General features: G+C 49.9%; 1 protein-coding gene across 1 annotated transcript in view; it reads left to right on the top strand.

Moving 5' to 3' along the window:
• MCC (MCC regulator of WNT signaling pathway) overlaps positions 1–19015 on the top strand; it is a 257976-nt gene that overhangs the window by 230277 nt on the left and 8684 nt on the right. Inside the window, exons 13-15 of the mRNA XM_029942717.1 lie at positions 3256–3490; positions 8295–8501; positions 13055–13155. Of these exons, the coding sequence (XP_029798577.1) occupies positions 3256–3490; positions 8295–8501; positions 13055–13155 (543 nt within the window). The remainder of the gene's footprint in view (positions 1–3255; positions 3491–8294; positions 8502–13054; positions 13156–19015) is intronic.

The following is a 19015-nucleotide window of genomic DNA, read 5'->3' as shown; positions in this document are numbered from 1 at the left end:
CTTCTTTTGAGCTGCTTCCTCTCTTGATGAAATTGCATCTCAAGTGTTCCAGCCAGAGGATATTCCTGCCTCTCCCTTCTCATCTTTTTTAAATGCAGGTTGAGGGCACCTGGGTGGCTCAGTCAGTTGAGTGTCTGACTCTGGATTTCAGCTCAGGTCATGACCTCATGGTTCGTGAGTTCGAGCCCAACATCTCTCAAAATAAATAACACTCTCAAAATAAATAAACTTCAGTAAAATAAAATTCATCTTGAGAAACGAAGGTAATGGCGATTTACAATAATAATTTTATCCTCCTTTCTGCCTTCCCAACTTCCACCATCTCTTTCCGAAATTGTTGCAATAGGCCTACCTCTCCTCTTGCTTCCCAGCGCAGTGGCCAGAGGGAACCTATTAAGATGGAAGGCAGGTCACATCACCCCTGTTACAAGCCCTCCAATGGCTTCCATCCTAATTCTAGAGAAAAAGACACAACCCTTATAAAACCTGACCTGACCTGGCACCCTGCCCCGGCCCTCCCCACTTTCCCCTCAGACCGGTTCTCCTCCTCCCTCTCCCTTAGCAGACTCATCTTATTCTTGATGGCCACACCCACTGCCTCAGGGACTTTGCTGGTTCACTTTATCCTCTGCCGGGATCACTCTTCCTCCAGAAATCCATACAGTTGCCTTTCTCACTTCTGTGAGATTCTACTTTATCCTCAGGTCTACTTTATGTAATTTTATCATGAAGGACCTCCCTATAACGCTGTTGCAAAGAATAATCCCATCTTCTCTTTGTGCTCCCCATAACTGCTTTCTTTTTCTCCATGGTACTGCTCCATGGTACTGGCACAGCCTGATGGACTGCATATTTTACTTGTGTCTCCCTTATTAGAATATGGGTTCCATGAGAACAGAGATTTTTCTAGAGCCTAGAAGAGTACCCCATAGTGGCACTCCAGTATTACTTAAATGAATGACAGCTCTATTTCTCCAGTGCTTACCATGTGCCTAGGCACTGTTCTATAAAGTGTGAAACACGTTACATTTTATAGATGGGGAGATAGGCACAGAGAGGTTGAGTCAGGCTACCTGTAAATCTACAAAGTGTAGAAGGTGCTTGGGTCACAAGTAAAAGGTAGCACCTCTGAATTAAGGTTCTCCAGAGAAACAGGAACAGTAGGGATAGGGTGGGGTGTGTAACTATATGAGTAGAGTGATTGACTAATTTTAAGGAAATTATGATTGTGGGGGCTGGCAAGTCCTAAATCTATAGGACAGGCAGACAGGCCGGAGACCCGGGAAGACTTGATGTGGCAGTCTTGAATCTGAAGCCTGTCTGGAGTCAGAATTTCTTCTTTCTTGGGGGGACTTCAGTCTTTTCCCTTAAGGCATCCAGCTGATTGAACGAGACTCACCTACATCACAGAAGGTAGTCTGCTTTACTCAAAGTCTGATTTAAATTTTAATCACATCTAAAAATACCTTCACAGTTAGGATTAGATGGGTGTTTGGCTGTAGCCCTGCCCAGTTGCTGCATCAAATTAACCATTGCAACCTGTGAGGAGGTGTTGTCTGTTGGTCAGGCTGATCTTGCTCCCTTCATCTGCGAGATACATCCTACCTGTCCTGATGGGCCAAAGAGAGTGGTGTGGGGAGGGGCAGCCCCAAAGAGTCTAGTGCTCAGGAGCTTCCAATCCTGGGCTAGCTTCTCTGACTTGAAGATCACCCAAGTTCTAGGGTGTTCTTTTCCTCCTGCATACGACCAGCTAAGTGTGGAGCTCTAGCTCATCACCTCTCCTCACCTTTGTCTCCGCAGAAGCCTAGTCTTCTAGATAACGTGTCATACACAAGAGTGGAATGGTCCTTGGTCACACCTAGGTTATGGAGCAATTGCATCTGCTGAGTTGGGGTCCAAGGCCCGTTACCCCTGTCCGGGCTGAGGTGCGGAGGGCAGTACTGGGTCAGTGGCGGCAGCAGCCCGTAGGGACTGCTCCTTGTTCCTGGCACAGCTTCTGACAATGTAAGGCGGGGGAGGGTGGGCCGGAGGCATGAGAAGACAATGGCCCAAGTCCTGTGTCTGGCCTCATGACCAGGCAAACCATCTAATGTCCCTGAGCCTCAGTCACCAGATTGGTAATGACAGAGACGATAATGCCAACCTGACCTGTTGTAGTGAGAGTTAAATGGGGCTCTGCTTGTTTTTCTGCCATTGCTCTAAGGCCAGAGCCATGAGGACTGCATCAAGTGTAGGTAGGTCCAGTGTAGATTCAGAGAAACTATAGGTCCTCACTGGCCTCAATGCTCAAGGACTGACCATGCAGTGGGCCTCATTCTGAGCCAGTGGGGGCAGACTGCCCACTGCCAGAAAAGGCTGGAGCTGTCTTCAGGGCCAGAGCCTCAGTTTCCCTGTGATGCTCATCCTTGCATGGTGGCCTGGGTCCCACAGAACCCTTCATGGGCCACCATGTTCTCAGGGTTCATCTAGATGTTCCTCAGATCTGGCGCCGTCACCATTCAGCATGAGCATCCCAGGGCCCCTTGGACGGGCCTGAGTCCCTGTGGTGGACATTATACTCAGCCATGTTGCAGGAGGCATGGCGGGGAGGCGGGGGGCACCTGCTTTTCTCAGTTGTCACAGCAGCAGCACACACACGTAGGGGTTTGTCTCATGCTCCGCTTTCTCTACCACACCTTCCACTCCCACCCCGGCGGGATTGCTGTCGAAGTCCTGGACATGTGTTTGCACAAGTGAGTATGTGCACACACACGTGTCTATAAATCACACTGTAGGTATTTTATTCTTCAGCTTCGTTCCTTATCATATCCCCCTTTTTAAGTCCTGTCTACACATACACCTACTTTTTATTATATACTACTCTTCATTCTGTTTCTCCACGTAAAGTATTTCTACCATTGTCATAATTATTACTGTAATGTCTACATCACTTCCTGCCGTAACTAACTACAGCCTCTGTGCCATGAAATATTTTTGGGTGTATCTTGTTGCTTCTGTGGGATTATTTCCTCAGATTTCATTTTTAGGGTCCACGTGTTCTGTTAAAGTGGGTAAGCATTTCTGTTATTCTTCAGACTTATTTCTCTCCTAAAAGGTGGTATCAATTTTCCATGCCATGAAGACTGCATTTTGGCGGGGGGGGGGTGCAGGGGCTTACCATTTAAACACAATTGGAGAGATGGGGTATGGAGAAGAGTCAGGAAAAAGACCTGCTCATAGTGGCTGGGAAACATGACAGGTTTTCTCTCTCCTCAGCACAACCAGTTCCACAGCCAGTAGCTGCGACACGGAGTTCACTAAGGAAGATGAGCAAAGGCTGAAGGATTATATCCAGCAGCTCAAGAATGACAGGGCCGCCGTCAAGCTGACCATGCTGGAGCTGGAGAGCATCCACATCGACCCACTCAGCTACGACGTTAAGCCCCGGGGGGACAGCCAACGGCTAGATCTGGAAAACGCCGTGCTAATGCAGGAGCTGATGGCCATGAAGGTACGTGGGGGTGGGGCCCCCTGGAACCCTATGCCCGTTTGCTTCCATGTCAACAGGAGGAGATAGGAAAAGACCCTCTGGACACAGGTCAGCGATGCTGACAAATCAACTCCGTCTGGGTTCAGTGACGTCCCTCCGGAGGATAGCCAGAGCCTCATTCTTAGGCAGGAATAGTTTCAGTGTGTCTGGGGTCACTTGGGCTGGACGTGTCCCTAGAGGGGTAAGCTGAACTCTGGAGAATGCCTGAGGGGGTGAGGGGGGATCTCAACTCAGCTTTGGAACATCTCATTCTCCAAGAGAAGCCCGATGAGACCCTTCCAGGCTAGAACAGCCTCCGTCCACATAAAAGGACCCCTAATCTCCAGAAGCTTAATGGCGCTTCTTGGGTTGACGCTGATGTTAATGTGGAGTGGAGGAGGGGACAGGGCAAGTACATGTGCAGAACTTGAACCGGAGCCCCAGTTCCCTTACACCCTCGTCCCTTCGGTGCCACGTGGAGCCCACCTGCATCATTATGCCCTCTGGTGAAGTGTGCCAGTGCTGTTCAGGTCAGTGTCTCTGACAAGATCCTGGGCTGTTTGCCTGCCACCTGAGTTATCTGCTGGCATCTTTAGAGCAGGGGGAGCTTTCCTGGAAAGGTGGAGCCCTTCGTTGGGAAGTGGTTAAACTGCCATCCGTTGAGCAGGACGCACTCTGCACGCTTCCGGCCAGCGGTGCCAAGCAGTTGACCTTACTCTGCTAAGTGCTTTCTCTAAAGACAGCTGGGGGCCCATAAAGACTGTATCTGGTGTGTGTGTGTTCCCAATTCAGGCCCAGAGCTAGCAAAACCCTCAGAATTTCCTGAGGGTGTTTGTTATGCTAATGAGGCAGGACCCCTGGAACCTACAGTACCAGGGCTGTCCCTGGAAGGATCTAGCACGTGATGATAGAGTTGGGACTTCCAGCCCCTTGACCCCCCAGCGAGGGTAGGGAGTGCTGCAGACTGAGTTCCACTGGGTGGCTGGCAATTTAATCAGTTGTGCCTAGTCCTGAAACCCCCGTGAAATCCCTGGACACTGAAGCTCAGAGAAGATCTGTGTTCAGCACACTTCCGGGCACACACCATGTGTACCCTTTATGGCAAAACTGTAATCCTAGATGCAGGTAGTGCTTTCTGGAGTCTAGCAAGTTACTGATCATGACTGGGTTTGTGGAAACCCAGTTTTTGGAAGGAATTGGTGGGTGGGAAGTGCAGTGGCCTGGGGACAGCCCCCACCCCCCAACATTCACGGCTGGTGTTTGAAGTGACGGCAGTCATGGACTCTGTCCTTCCCCTGTGGGGCCTGGGGAACTCCAGGAAGTTCAGGTCAGAGGGTATTGTATTGTGATCACCCAGCTGGAGTGGAGACGGAATAACCACTTGCCAGGACTATAGTCCTGTGCAGCTGCAGCCAGTTCTCCACCTGTGGCAGAGGTAGGCACTGGTAAGGCTGCTCCTGCCGGTCTGGCTTCTGCATAGGACTCTGCTGCCAGGCCTGCTAACATGGGTAGTCAAGGCCAGCAGCCCTGATCCTGAGCCTGCTCTCCAAACTCCACTCTCCTGTGCACAAAGGCCTGGTTTGCACAGCCTTGGATTCTGCAGTGTCTCTTGCTCCCAGGTGTTGAGACCAGAGGGAGGGGCTTTCAGGGACAGAAGCCAGCTTAAAACCATAGGCAGGTCCACTGGCCCATGTGGGTCAAGGAAATGCTGAATTAATAGCTAGTAATTGGCGTCTCCTGTTGGGATCAGCACTGTCCTCCAAAGACAACAGGGCCCCCTCTGGTTAGCTCAGAGAGGAGTGGTCAACCCCACCCACTCGGGCACTTGCTCAATGTGTCCCTGTCCTCGGCGGCCGCTCAGTCTTAAGTCTAGCTGAAGCCTGGGAAGACTTTGGGCCAAGGCAGCAAATTAGGAATCAGCTTCTTTGCTTCTAAGCTGGTTTATTGTGTCCTTCCCACTCAGCTGAGACCCTGACTTCTGTTTCCTCTGGGGAATCCTCATGAACCCTTGGCTGATTTCTCTGCTGATTGGCCATGAACCAGGCATTGGGTCCATCATTACAGTGCCTTTATCCCCAATCAGTAGCTCTCTTTGTGGGCCTTTGCACCCTGTGGCATGAGCTGTGAAGCTGCCCTTCGTTATGTGTTCCAAAATCATGTTTCCTTTGGCCAAAGACTAAGGATTTCCTTTTTATGTTCAGGCCAACATGTTGTACGATAAATCCCGAGTTACTCTGGCCAAGAAGGACCTTTTTGGTGGAATAAAGGCTCTAATATTGCCTTTTCTACTTGAAAATAAAATGTGTATACATCATAGAAATTATCTAAAAGAGCAGAAATTATAAAAAGCTGGGAGAAAATAACCCATAATATGATCCAGAGGCAGCCATTGCCAGCCATCTGGCTTGGTTCCCTCCCTGTGAGGTTTTTGAAGGATAAACATCCGAGGCCTCTCCCTTTCCTACGCGGTATGTCCAGGGCACGCACCCATTCCAGGGCCACTAGCAGCAGGTTATGTTGGATTTCACCGTTTCATTCGAGGATACAATTGCCAAGACACTCAAGTTTTCTGGGGTTTTCACTTCCTATACATGATCTTTTTGTCTCTGGATGATCTACTTGGTTCCTTTTCAAATCTACCCCTCTTTTTTGAATAGTCTTTCCTTCTGTTACGACTCTTCTTCCTCTATCTCTTTGTTTTAAAGATTAGTTTTCTAGTGTTTCGCCTGTTGTTTCTGGTTCTTGTAAATAAAGATTCCATCTCATGATTCATTTCCATTTTCTCTCTCTGGGATGGGAAAACACCAGCTCATCATCAGTGGAGATTCTATGTTCTACGAGGTCCTCTTGGGTAGTAGATGTCCCTACAGAATGGTTCTGTGCCTGGATCTGCTGGGACCCATGGGTTTCAGAGACTTAGGACTAGTTTCTGTTACATTCTTGGCTTAGGATTCCTGTTTCACATCTACACATGACACGTTTGTGGTTCTGGTTCCTCAAAAGAGGCTCCTCTATTTTCCTACCCAGACCTTGAGGGATGTTTCTTCATCACATCTCCAGAAAAGAAATCTAGTCTTTTATTCTAGACAGTACTTTGAGAGCCCTGGCTCATGTAGGGGGTCTCTGTTATGGCTCTCAGCCCTGTCCTTAGCACAAGTGCCAAAAGCCCTAGGTCCTAGGTCCTAGGGCCTTCATCCTGGTCTGACATTTCCATTGGCCTGTAGTATGGCCATCTGCCTTTCCTCTTGGGCAGAGCTCCCCTCTTCATTTCTGGCACCCATGGATTCATCTTTCCTTCTTTCAAGCTCACATCTATTTATATGTTTGTTCTGGGTGTAGCTGTCCCCATTAGCTCAGTGGGGACAGTTTGCCAGTTTATATGTTTGTTCTGGCAGTGTTGGCAGAACCTTCAGAGTCCTGCTTCTAATGGCAAAAGATGAGAAGGCTCTGGCTTATGGAAACACCTTTCCTTCTGGTTTTATAGCTCATCTTTAAGAAAGGTCTGGAGTCTTCTTTTGAGTAGTCACTGAGCACCTTGCCTTCGACATGTCTAATACCCCCCCCCCACCCCCAATCTGAATATTATAAGCTGTAGTGGGTGCCCTCTAGGTATTTCCCCACGCTGGAGAGTGAAAACATCTACACTTCAGGTCTGGCTTATACAGAAAAGCACACCAGGCCTGTGCCTTTTTACCTCGAAGGGTCCATTCAGGGATAACTAGAATCAGTGACCTAGGTGAATCCTTCTCAAGGCAGTGACTCTGTCATAGAGAGTCTATTCCATAGATTTCTCGGAAGACTGGCCTGGCAGTCATGTACTGCTGGAGTCACATGACAAGCGTCATGCATGGGCCCACCTTGAGGAAGGGACTGTAGCTTAGTGGTTAAGAGCCTGGGCTCTGAGCCAGAAAGCCTGGGTTCAAACTCTGGCTCCCAATTTACACAGTAATTGTGGGCAGGTGGATTTCTCTCTGTATACCTCAGTTTCCCATACATGTATGGAGATGCTCCTAATCTCTCTCTCAGGTTGGAAGAATTAAATGGGTTACTTTGTATAAACAGTGCTGCATGCTCAGTAAATGCTGGTGGCTATTGTTATCTGGCTGCTGGTCCCAAGATAGCATTTCTCTGTTTTGGAGTTACTTGTTACTCTTCCCAGAAAACCCTAATTTGAGTTCTCTAAGACACTTTGTGAAGCTGTCTGATGAGTAGTCACCTCTGAAGGACTCTGTTTCTAATGACTTCATTTGGGCTTCCTGAAGTAGACAAGAGCTGAGGTGATATCCTGGCTCAGCTGCAGGGCACCCACGGTGCCACCAAGGGGGTAGAATATGCGGATTGGTGCCCTGGAAAAGGGACTGGGAATTGGAGGGGAACTCAGACCCAGCCTTGTGTGGAGGACCCTCCCGCACAGCCTCTTAGACGAAGCGCAGCATGTGGTGCTGCAGGAGTGGTTTCCAGCAAGAGAGGCGTGCCCACTGAGGGGGGTGAGGAGCAGTGGGGGATGTGTGTTCCACGTATTAGGTGGTTCTTAGAGTGAACCAAAATCTGCTGGCCTGTAACCTTCATTCATCTCAGTTCTGGTCTGTAGAGTGACAAGTGTCAGTCCTTCGGAGGTGGAGACAGCTGGCTTATTTTCTCCCGGTCATCTTATGCCAGCTGCGAAGTGGTAACTCCATCGCGGGTCCAGGGGTCCCAGCTTCAGGGCCCCTCGTCCCTCGCCTGCTTCCCCACGCCTGGCCCTTCTCTCACGGCGTGGGTGCCTCATACCCTCTGTGCCCCGTAGGAGGAGATGGCCGAGCTGAAGGCCCAGCTCTACCTCCTGGAGAAAGAGAAGAAGGCCCTGGAGCTGAAGCTGAGCACTCGGGAGGCCCAGGAACAGGCCTACCTGGTGCACATCGAGCACCTGAAGTCCGAGGTGGAGGAGCAGAAGGAGCAGCGCATGCGCTCCCTCAGCTCCACCAGCAGCGGTGGCAAAGACAAGCCCGGCAAGGTAGGACCCAGGGCACAGGAGCCCCCGGGGCTCTTCCCACCCAGTTACCGCCACCGCCCCTCACTGCCCTGCAGCCTCAATTTCCTTATTTGCCTGGAAACTGCAGGCCATTCTAGATACCTTAAGAAAGGTAATGTATTAGGTGCAAAGAAACCAAATCCACGTTGTTTGGTTTTTTTTCAATGTTTTGTTTATTTTTGAGAGAGCGCACCCAGGGAGAGGCAGAGAGGGAGACAGAAGACCCACAGCGGGCTCTGCGCTGACAGCACAGAGCCTAATGTGGGGCTTGAACTCAACGAACCATGAGATCATGACCTGCACCAAAGTTGGATGCTTAACCGACTAAGCCACCCAGGTGCACCCCAGATCCACATTTTTAAAAATTGCACTGTATGTCCTAGTTAAAGCATTTTCATATGCCGTAGTCTGATGAGGGGAGTGACCTGTGCTGGCGTCCAGCGGTCTTGTCCGGGGCCGCCTCCTTGGCTCTCCCACCTCGCACCGTGGCCGTCACACGTGGGTCACATCTGAACTGATCGTTGCATTTGCTGCCTCCTGCAAATCTCATCTCGGAGAAGGAGTAGGTACCCCCATTTACATGAGCGAAAGGAGGCTCACATGAAGTCAGGGGGCTCACAGCTAATAAGTGGCAAAGTCCGGATTTAACCCAAATTTGGCTCCAAGTCCTCCCCCTCTCATTCGTGTTGCCACCTCGACTTGGCATTTCTGCCATGGTAGGGTGGGAAGCTGGACGCAGCTGAGGCAGATGAGGAGAGGAAGGCAAGCCCTGGATCACATGGAGTGTCACAGAGTGTGGGCTGTCGGGTGGTGTCATTTGCAAACCCGCATTCCCATGAGCCCAAAAGTCTTTGTCTCTAGAATCCAAGCTCATTCCATCATACTGTATCTCAGAATTACTCCAAATACTGTATTGGAGAAAAAAATACTCCGAACCCTAAAGAATTACGTCCCTCACCCCAGGGTAGTGACCTTCTGTTTTCTACATCATGCTTTCTATTCCTGATGAATGCTAGCTTCCCCAGACCCGTTTGTTTCCAGCCCAGGACCTGGGGGGAGGGGGCTATGCTGACTTGCCAGTCTAATGAATGGTTCTCACGGCCCAAATGGAGGGGTGTCCCTGAGAGACTCAGTACCTGAAAAGGAAGCAACTTGCTGATTGGTGTGGCAGTGAATGGTCACTCCCTAAACAACTAAGAACTTTGGAGCATGCTTCCCAAAGGGCCAGCGCTGTACTCTCTCCGACTCTCACCTAAGAAAGGAGCGAAGGGAATTCAGGGCCGTGGTACCTGGCCGGGCCACCTCTCCCAAGGTCTGGCTGCTTTCCAATCCATTCATGTGATAGATGTGAGCGGTCCTGATGAGCACTGGAGGAAATCTCAGGAGTTTACGTCCCAGAGAGGGACACAGGTGATCGTCACACAGTGACCTAAGACTAAGGATCAATTCCCAGTGTGATGTGAGGCCACAGACCCAACACAGGACCCAGATGTGGAGATTTGGGACAGGTTTCCTGATCCTGGGACCCAGTGGACAGTGGGAACTACCTTGATGAAGAGGGTTGGGGTGGAGAAGTCAGTCCACTGTAAAGTCAATGGAATGTCAAGGACAGAGACCCCCAGCGGGGAAGAGGATTTGATTTGGTCGAAGAGATCAGCCGGCTGTGCTGTCCTGGGGACAGTGAGGAATCACTGAAGGCTCCGCAGTGGGGGAAGATGTGCACAGTCCAGGCTTAGGGAAGGTCACTGTGTGGGTGGCCCATGAAGCCATCTGCCCAGTGCCTGGGGAGTCGAGGCTGGGTGGGCAGCAGCCCATGAAGAGTTTCATATGGTAATATCTGGGGCTCAAGAAAATGGGGTTTCCAATTCCATGCCAACACCTTAAAAGTCTTTGTAGAGCCATTTGAGTTGGTCAACAGTCACTGTGGGACGGAGCTGAGAGACAGAGCTCCAGTGTTCGCCTGTGTGTTCTTAGGGTGAGGTGGAAATGGACCTCGCGGTTCTTGCCAGAAGGCCCACGAGCTAAGCATTTCCCCCTAGTTCTTGGTGTTTATTTTGACTGGGAGAAGCACCATGTTTTGTGGAATGGCTTCAAAGTACAGAAGGCTGATGGAAAAGGCCAGCTGGTTTTATTAAAAAAAAAAAAAATATATATATATATATATATATATATATATATATATATACATTGGAGTAAGCTTTATAAGAGTACCTTGTGTTGTTCAGGTAATGAAATTATTGTAAGCTGATTGTCTTGTCTTTCAAATATTAGATCCATTTACTGTTTCAATGAAATCTCCCTTCTGGGCTATTGATTTGGTCGTCTTTGTCGATAGATGAGGGGGCAGCCTGTAGGAGGGGTTGCCTGACTGGGAAGAGTTAGAAGTCAGTATATTATGGTTTTCAGGTCACACGGACTCCTTTGCAAGTTCTTACCTTTGCTGTTGTAGGACTGCAGCGCAGACACAGAGGGACTGGTGGCTGTGCTCCAGTAACGCTTCATTTATGGATGCTGAAATTCCATGTAATTTCTACACATCACAAAATATTCTGTTTTTCATGATTTTAAAAATAGAAAACAATGCAGGGCGCCTGGGTGGCTCAGTCGGTTCAGCGTCTGACTGCGGCTCAGGTCATGATCTCACGGTTAATGGGATTAAGCCTTGCATCGGGCTCTGTGCTGACAGCTCAGAGCCTGGAGACTGCTTGAGATTCTGTATCCCTGTCTCTCTCTGCCCCTTCCTCGCTTGAGTTCTGTCTCTCTCTTGAAAATAATAAACATTTAAAAAAATGTAAAAAAAGAAAAAGAAAACAATGCTTAGCCTGCAGGTCTTAAAAAACAGGTGGGAGGCCAGGTTTGGATCTAGAACATCCACTCTGGCCCCGGAGGGTGGTGTTTGTGCTTGTTTTAAAACTGCTCTCCAGCCAACAACCTGGGTCCCAAATCTTAGCGAAGGGGCGTTCAGTTTTTGCAGGACTTGTCTCTCTGCAGCAGAGACTAACTACCACACATGTTCGGTGAGAGGCACCGGGTAAGGAGTCTTAGGAAATGTCCACATCGCATGGTTGCCGATGCACGAAAGGAGAGGGTGCTGGAATCTCAGCAGCTCCCAGGGCTGGTGGATGGGGCCTCGGTCTGCAGGAGAAGGCGGAGAGGGGCCGGGAGGACAGTGCAGGCAGAGGGGCGCGCTCAGAGGCTGGCGGTGCTGCTACAGAGACCCCCTGGGTGTGGTCCCTGTGCTGGAGTGCTCTGAGGGGACCCTGTGCCCTCCTGTCATCTGGACTCCTAGTGCCCTGGTCGTACTTCTTTGTGGTTCTCTTCAACCACGAAATAAGTTTGTTTACGTGCCATGTCCTGCAACAACCACAAGCTTTTATTCTCAAGCCTGGGGTGTAGTACATCCTCGGTAAAGGTCTGCTGGGCAAGGGTCTCCCCGGGCACGTGGTTAGGCAGCTCTGGCCTCTGTCTCCACACGGGAAGGTGGGGTGCTCACACGGTGCGATAACTGCTTTGTGAGTAGTCCTAACTCAGTTTAGGATTGAGGAGTTCTGGCCCTTGTGCTTCCTCATCTATAAAATGAGAGGACCGGGGTTAGATGATGCCGAGTTTCCTGTCTAAGGTTAAGAGAGGAGTCAGGTCACAACTGAAACTAATGTAACATGTGTCAACTATACTTTAATTTAAAAAAAACTTTTTTAATGTTTGTTTATTTTTGAGAGACAGAGAGACAGAGAGTGAGCAGGGAAGGGGCAGAGAGAGAAAGAGACACAGACTCTGAAACAGGCTCCAGGCTCCAAGCTGTCAGCACAGAGCCTGACGCAAGGCTCAAACTCACGAACTGCAAGATCATGACCTGAGCTGAAGTTGGCTGCTTAACTGACTGAGCCACCCAGGCACCCCTATTCTTCAATTTTTAAAAGGGGCACAAGAGCGCCTGGGTGGCTCAGTTGTTTAAGTGTCTGACTTGGGCTTAGGTCATGATCTTGTGGTTTGTGAGTACGAGCCCCATGCCGGGCTCTGTGCTGACAGTGTGCGGAGCCTGCTTAGGATTCTCATTCTCTCTCCCCCTCTGCTCCTTCCCAACATGTGCTTTCCCTCTCTCAAAATAAATAAATAAACTTAAAAATAAATTAAAAAGCACAAACCTGGAGGGTGCACTTCTGTTTTTTCTCTGTTTTCCTGGGTTTTCTAGGAAAAAACACTGAATTCAGTAAGTCCCCTAAATCTAGAGAAGATTGGTTTTCTCCCAAGAAGTGGGTTGGGGCGGCGGACAAGCAAACCAGGTGTATTTCTCGCTTGTCTTTTATGAATCACCAGGGGCTTAACCCAGTGGTGAAGAGAACTTCTCTGGGCCTTAGTTTTCTCCTTGGTAAATGGGGGTAATCACTCTATCTGCCTCCAAGGGTCACGATGATGATGAAGTGGGAGCATGTGTGTGTGGAGTGCTCAGAGCCCCCTGGTGCCTCCGAAGTCCCCTCAGGCTTGGCTCCAGGTCTAACCACGCTGTGTTTGCTGCCTTTCCCCCCCACCCCCAGGAGTGTGCTGATGCCGCCTCCCCAGCCCTGTCACTGGCTGAACTAAGGACATCATGTAGCGACAGCGATCTGGCTGCCGAGTTCGCTAATGCCATCCGTCGGTAAGCTCCCTTCCCGTGACCCCCGTGAGCAGTTTACTCCGGAAACAATGGCTTTGTTCTAAGTTCCCTTGGCTGCTCGAGTCAGCTCCTCATGGGTTATTACAGACTGGCAGGTGCTGGTTTGTCCACTTGTACCAGGCCGCGGGGGCTCAACGTGGAGAGGCCGTGCTGGTGCCAGGCCTCTCGGAGGGGAGTGGCAGGGACAGCATACCGGCAGTCATTGCACCAAGTAGAAAATGTCTTTGCTTTTTTGTCGTGCTGTTGCATTGACCAGAGCCTCAGGACAGTGTCAAATGGTGAGGATCAAACAGGCGTCGTCAGGGGGAACACTTCCTTTCAACATCACTGGCTCTTTCCAGTCAGAAGGCTTCATGTGTGTATTTATTCAGTCCTGGACATCTTTCCTCTACTGTTGCAGTGTTTCTTCACCTCCCTTCTTCCTCTCCTCCTGTGAGGAGGGTGCTGACTCCTCCAGGTCTATCTCCCAAATCGTACAGTGCATATTCCCGCCCTCCTTCTGCAGAGCTATCCAGTCGGCATGGGATGCAAGCCACCTAGGAAATTTAACATTTTCTAATAGCCACACTCAAAAAGTAAAAAGAAAACAGTAAATCCACTTTATTTAACCCAGTGTATCCAAAATATTTCAACACGTGAAGAGTATTTTTTAAAAGATGTATTAAGATATGTTTTCTTCTTCTTGCTCTTCTTCTTGCTCTTTCTTTTTCTTTTTCTTCACTAAGTCTTCAAATATCACAGCACATCTCAAATTCAAACCAAGTTTCAAATGCACAGGAGCTCACGTAGCCATTCTGGAAGGTTCTTCCGCTCAGTTTTCCAGCTTACAAATGGATTCTAAGCTACACCTCTTGTGTGTGGCTTTCCATACTGAGTTTTCCTATTTGGGTGATGAAAACTATCCTCTTTTTTAGCAAGGTGAGGCTATTTGAGGCTATTTATTTTGTCTGCTGTATTAACTTTTGTTTTCTCACATGTAAGTTCTTTTTAGAGTGGAGTTTTAGGACTCGGTCTGGGGTCACAAGCCCAACTTCTGGGCTCCCTGTTCCCCGGGCTGACAGCAGCTCTCTGGCTGCACTTGTGACCCGAGCCTCCGGTCCCCTCCTGTCCAGATGGCTCCGGTCAGAGCACCTCTGAATCCCCTTCCTCCTTTCATACCAGCTTTTTTCTTTGTGCATTTTGTGTTGTCTCCCTTTTCAAGAAAAAAAATCGACTTTTCATTTTTTATGATTGCTCATTATTTATGGTTTCTGGTATGTGAACAGCACTCCTTGGTTTTCTGACATGCTTGAGAATTTTTTAAAAACGGGTTTCCTGTCATTTCTGAGGACTTGGGGTCAGAGGGGACAGCTACAGTAGATGCTCAGACTGCTGTCCTCACCCAGCTGGGGCTGTTTATGTTACGGTGTGGCCCCCCAGCATGGGGGGGATGGACGGCGGCCTTGCAGGGGACTTCACTACCCTCCTGATTTCCTCACTGTTCCTTTTTGTCTTCCCTTCCAAGCCCTAATAGCTCTGTTTTCACATTGCCAGCGCCCCTGGCCACGAGGTGAAATTGTAATTGCTTTGCTTGAGGCGGGAGGAGAAAAGCAGCCCAGAGAAAATTCCCTCAACAAATCCTAATGACTTGACTGTGCCAGAAATGTGGGACGTGGACCCACTCCCTGCTTCCAACTGGGAGCGTTTGGATGTTGTGTCTGTAAGCTAAGCTTTTCATATGCCCCAAACCCCCAGGGCCTTCGCTGGCACAGCGAGGATGCAGGTTCCGCTGACTAAACAGAGAGAGACTTCATTTGTTCTGTCAGTCACAACGGGCTTCCAATCACCAGCCGAAGTTGGTTAGCATGGATTTCTAATCAAGACCCAGATAGATGGAGCCAAGAAAGAACCCACAGGGCTACAGGAAGAAGGAAAATAACGTCATTATACTGTAAATATAGCTTAGGAACTGGAATAATCATTTCATGAGGGTATATAATATGAATAACCTGAGAGCTGAGGTTTGGGGGTGTTTTTATTTTCAAAATCAAGTGGAAACTCACATCTTCTTTGAAGGTCTTAAATCGCTGCCAAACCAGTGGTGGAAGTTAACTGATGGAATCTGCTCTCTATTTTCAGCAATATTCCTCCCTTGGAAAAAGGAGCAGCACAGAGCGGGGTAGAGAGGGATTTGGGGAACTGGCTAAGCAGTGGTCCTTCCTTGAGGAGAAGAAGCCTCTCAGGAAGGTGGCTTGCTGGTTCTAGGTCACTGCCCTGGGCAAGTCTCCCTGTCAGTTACCCAGCTGGGTGTCAGCCTCCGTCAGTCCGTCCCCACCCCACCCCAACCACGTTTGTGTCTTCTCCCAACCTTCTGTTTGGAACCAAACCAGGATCCACACGTTTACTGTGTGACTCCCATCTGGTCTGATTTCGTTCCCTCCACTTGCGTGAACATTCATTGCAGTTTATTGGCTCCAGTATTACCATGAAACCCTATCTGGATGACCAGGTTTCCAGTCTTGCACAGGAGTTTTCTTATCAGGGTACCTTGTTTTTGCTGTGTTCTGCACAGGCTGTGTGCAAAACCCCTCTTCATCTCTTGATGAATCCCTCTCTTGCTCTTGGTCCTAGTAAAATTGGAGTGAATGACCTTTCCACCGAAGAAGGGAACTGTAAAAATGCAGTTGAGAATGTATTTTCAGAAATGACTCTTTGAACTTACGTGGTGTTTGTGTGGCCTGCCTTAGGGACCTGGGCACAGCTGAGAAGAGAGGCTATTTCATCTCTGTCATATTCTTGGGAGGCGGCAAGGAGCAGGTGTTGCTCTCCCTGTGATGGGGGCGGGCAGGGGACTAGCACAGCAAGGCTGAGGTCACACAGGGAGGCAGTGGGGAAACTGTGTGCTTTGACCTTCTCTGCTGGCCCCCTGTGTGCTGGCAAGCGGCGCTAACCGAAGAGTGGGAGCTGAGCCCGCCCCTACGGCTCACCTGAAGACACTGCCCGCCATAGTGGGCGTGGTCAGGGCAGACGGGAACATCTGCGCCCCTGGTACATGACTGTGCATCTGTCTACCAAATGCTGAGCGCAGAGAAGTGCTGGGGTCCGAGGGCTTGGGGGGTGGCGCTGCCAAACTTCCTCAAATGCACAGACCCTGGGTCCTGTTGGTTAGAAGGTATGGATGCCATGCTCCTCAGTGCTAGAGGACAGGGAAGGGTGGGGAAAGGGGCTTGTGACATGCCGAGCACCTCAGATGAGATGGCCGCTCTGTCCAGGGACCAGGTATGCTCGACTCCTCAAGCAGAGATGCACATGGACATCCTTTTCTCTCTCTTGACAAGTAACAAGCCCACTGATGTTTGGAGAGGAGCCGCATGTCCTGAGAGGAGACCCCTGGGGCAGGTGGCCTGACTGGTGTGGTCATGAGACACCAGATCTGGGGGACCTGGATGTGCCCCAGTTGGGAGTAGAGCTGGCAGGAAGGGGCAGGCGCAGGAGGCAATGTCTCAGAGTTCATCGAGACAGAGTGGGAATCCCCCCCACCCATTCTCTCTGGCCGATGGGCCTGCCAGTGTGCGTGCAAGTCACTCAGACGTGAAGAATTCCAGATGATAGACCTCGACACACCTACCCGTGGGAGTGAGTGACAGGAGAACCAGGAAAAGACGTTTTAGAGCAAGGCGGCCAGTCATTCAAACTGCAGTTGGTTGAGAACTGGAGCGCTGGCTGGAGAAGGGTGCCGTGCGGGGACTGTGAGGACAGGTCTAAGGAAGGAGACTCGGGGCACGAGTGTGTGCTCGAGAATGCCGCAGCGGAAAGGGGGCTGGTCTTTGAGCCTCACCAAGTGATGCAAATCCGATGGTTACCCTGTATCAGTGTTCTGTTGCCGTGTAACAAATTATCACAAGTTTAGTGGCTTAAGACAACACCCATTTGCCCATTATTAGCTTGTGGTGTCCGAGGGTCAGAAAACCTGGGCACAGTATGACTGGCTACTCTCGCTTAGGGCCGTGCTCTCACCTGAGGCTCTCGGGACGATTCTGCCTCCAACTCCTTCTGCCTGTTCACGTCAGTTCCTTGTGGTTGTAGGGCTCACCTCCCATTTTCTTGTTTTTTTTTTTAAATTTTTTTAATGTTTTATTTATTTTTGATACAGAGAGAGACAGAGCATGAGAGGGGGAAGGTCAGAGAGAGAAGGAGACACAGAACCGGAAGCAGGCTCCAGGCTCTGAGCCAGCTGTCAGCACAGAGCCTGACGCGGGGCTGGAACCCACCAACATGAGATCTGACCTGAGCTGAAGTTCGGAGGCTTAGCCGACTGAGCCACCCAGGCGCCCCCCATTTTCTTGCTTTCTGTTGGTCAGTGGTAACTCTACTCCTCCAGGCCTCTGAAATACCTTCTGCACAGTTACTTCTGTCCTGAAAGTCAGCAAGGAGAACCTCCTGGCTCATCAAATCCCTTTCCTGCTTTAAATCTCTTCCAGGAAGAGCCAGGCCCCTTTTAAGGGCTCACCTAAGTAGGTCAAGACTACCCAGAATAATCTCCTTATCTTAAACGATCAGCTGTTTGGGGCCTTAATTACATCTGCGAAAATCACAGCAGCACCTAGATGAGTTTTGATTGAATAACTGGGGTGTTGACGGAGTGTCTCTATACCCTACGATCTTGAGGGCCAGTTTAGAATTCTCCCCAGCTCGCCTGATTACTTAAAATCTCCTGGTGACCCACAGCTGTTGGTGTACAAACTCCTTAGCCTGTGTGTGATCCAATCCCTGCATCCCCCCACCCTGAGCCACACCAGACCCCTCATTCTCTGTTGTGCCTCTGGGGCTTCCCTCCTGCGGCAGCTCCTGCCCTCACACCACCTAACCCCATGCCCCAAGCACTGACATCAGCGTGCCTCTACCCTGTCTATAAAATGCGTTTGTTTGGTTTTTTTTTTTTTTGGTTCCTGTGCCCTGAATTTGCTTCTATCCTAGAACGCATAATTGTCTGCTTCTCATGTGCTTGGTTCCAGCCTCCCCTCCCCGTTTCACCCGTCACCCCTTGTAGAAGGAGAGTATCTTTTGGGCAGGGATCGTGGCTTACTCACCCAGGTATACGACCTCAACTCAGATGACTTTGTTCCTTCTAAATGGTCCCTAAATTCTCGCAGCCTCATTTTTCTCTGCTAGAGCCTCAAAACCCAGCGTGTCCAGAAGCATCTCCATGGCTCAGTCAGTTTAAGTGTCCAATTCTCAGCTCAGGTCATGATCTCACAGTTAATGAGATCAGGCCCTGCATGGGACTCTGCACTCTCTCTCCCTCTCTGTCCCTCCCTGGCTTGCGTGTGCATGCTCACGCTTTCTCGCTCGCGCGTTCACTTAAAGTGTGTGTGGGTGTGTGTGTGGGTGTGTGTATCTCAATCACACACAGCGTGTCCAAAACAAATTGTAACCTGTTTGCTCCTGCACTTTGAAATTGGCCTCTTCTTCGGAATTCTTACTTATAATACAAATTATATTTTTCTAATGGTACAGAACTTTGAAGTCTCTCTACTTCCTGTGAGCATAAAATCCCAGCCATTCCTGTTCGTTTGCATTGTCTTCTCCTGAGATTAGCACTCAAGTCCTCAGGACTCTGGGAGTAGCATCCTGATGGGTCATTCAGCCATTAGGCTCACCCTCCATGCTGCCTTTGAGCAGCATAGGTTGCTCTGCAGAGACAGCTTCACTATTCTCAGTGAAGGCGGGCTTGCACGAGGAAGAGGGGAAGGGGCGGGCAGCTGATTGGAGATGAGGCCTGCGGGGGTTCACAAGTGGAAGGTGAGGAGGGAGAGAGGAATCCCATACGCAGACGATTTTCGCAATTGCCTAATTGCGCACA

Source organism: Suricata suricatta, chromosome 6 (genome assembly GCF_006229205.1).
Source record: "Suricata suricatta isolate VVHF042 chromosome 6, meerkat_22Aug2017_6uvM2_HiC, whole genome shotgun sequence".
NCBI lineage: Eukaryota > Metazoa > Chordata > Mammalia > Carnivora > Herpestidae > Suricata > Suricata suricatta.
Note: the sequence above shows the minus strand (reverse complement) of the source record. Positions and strands in the feature narration are given on the sequence as shown.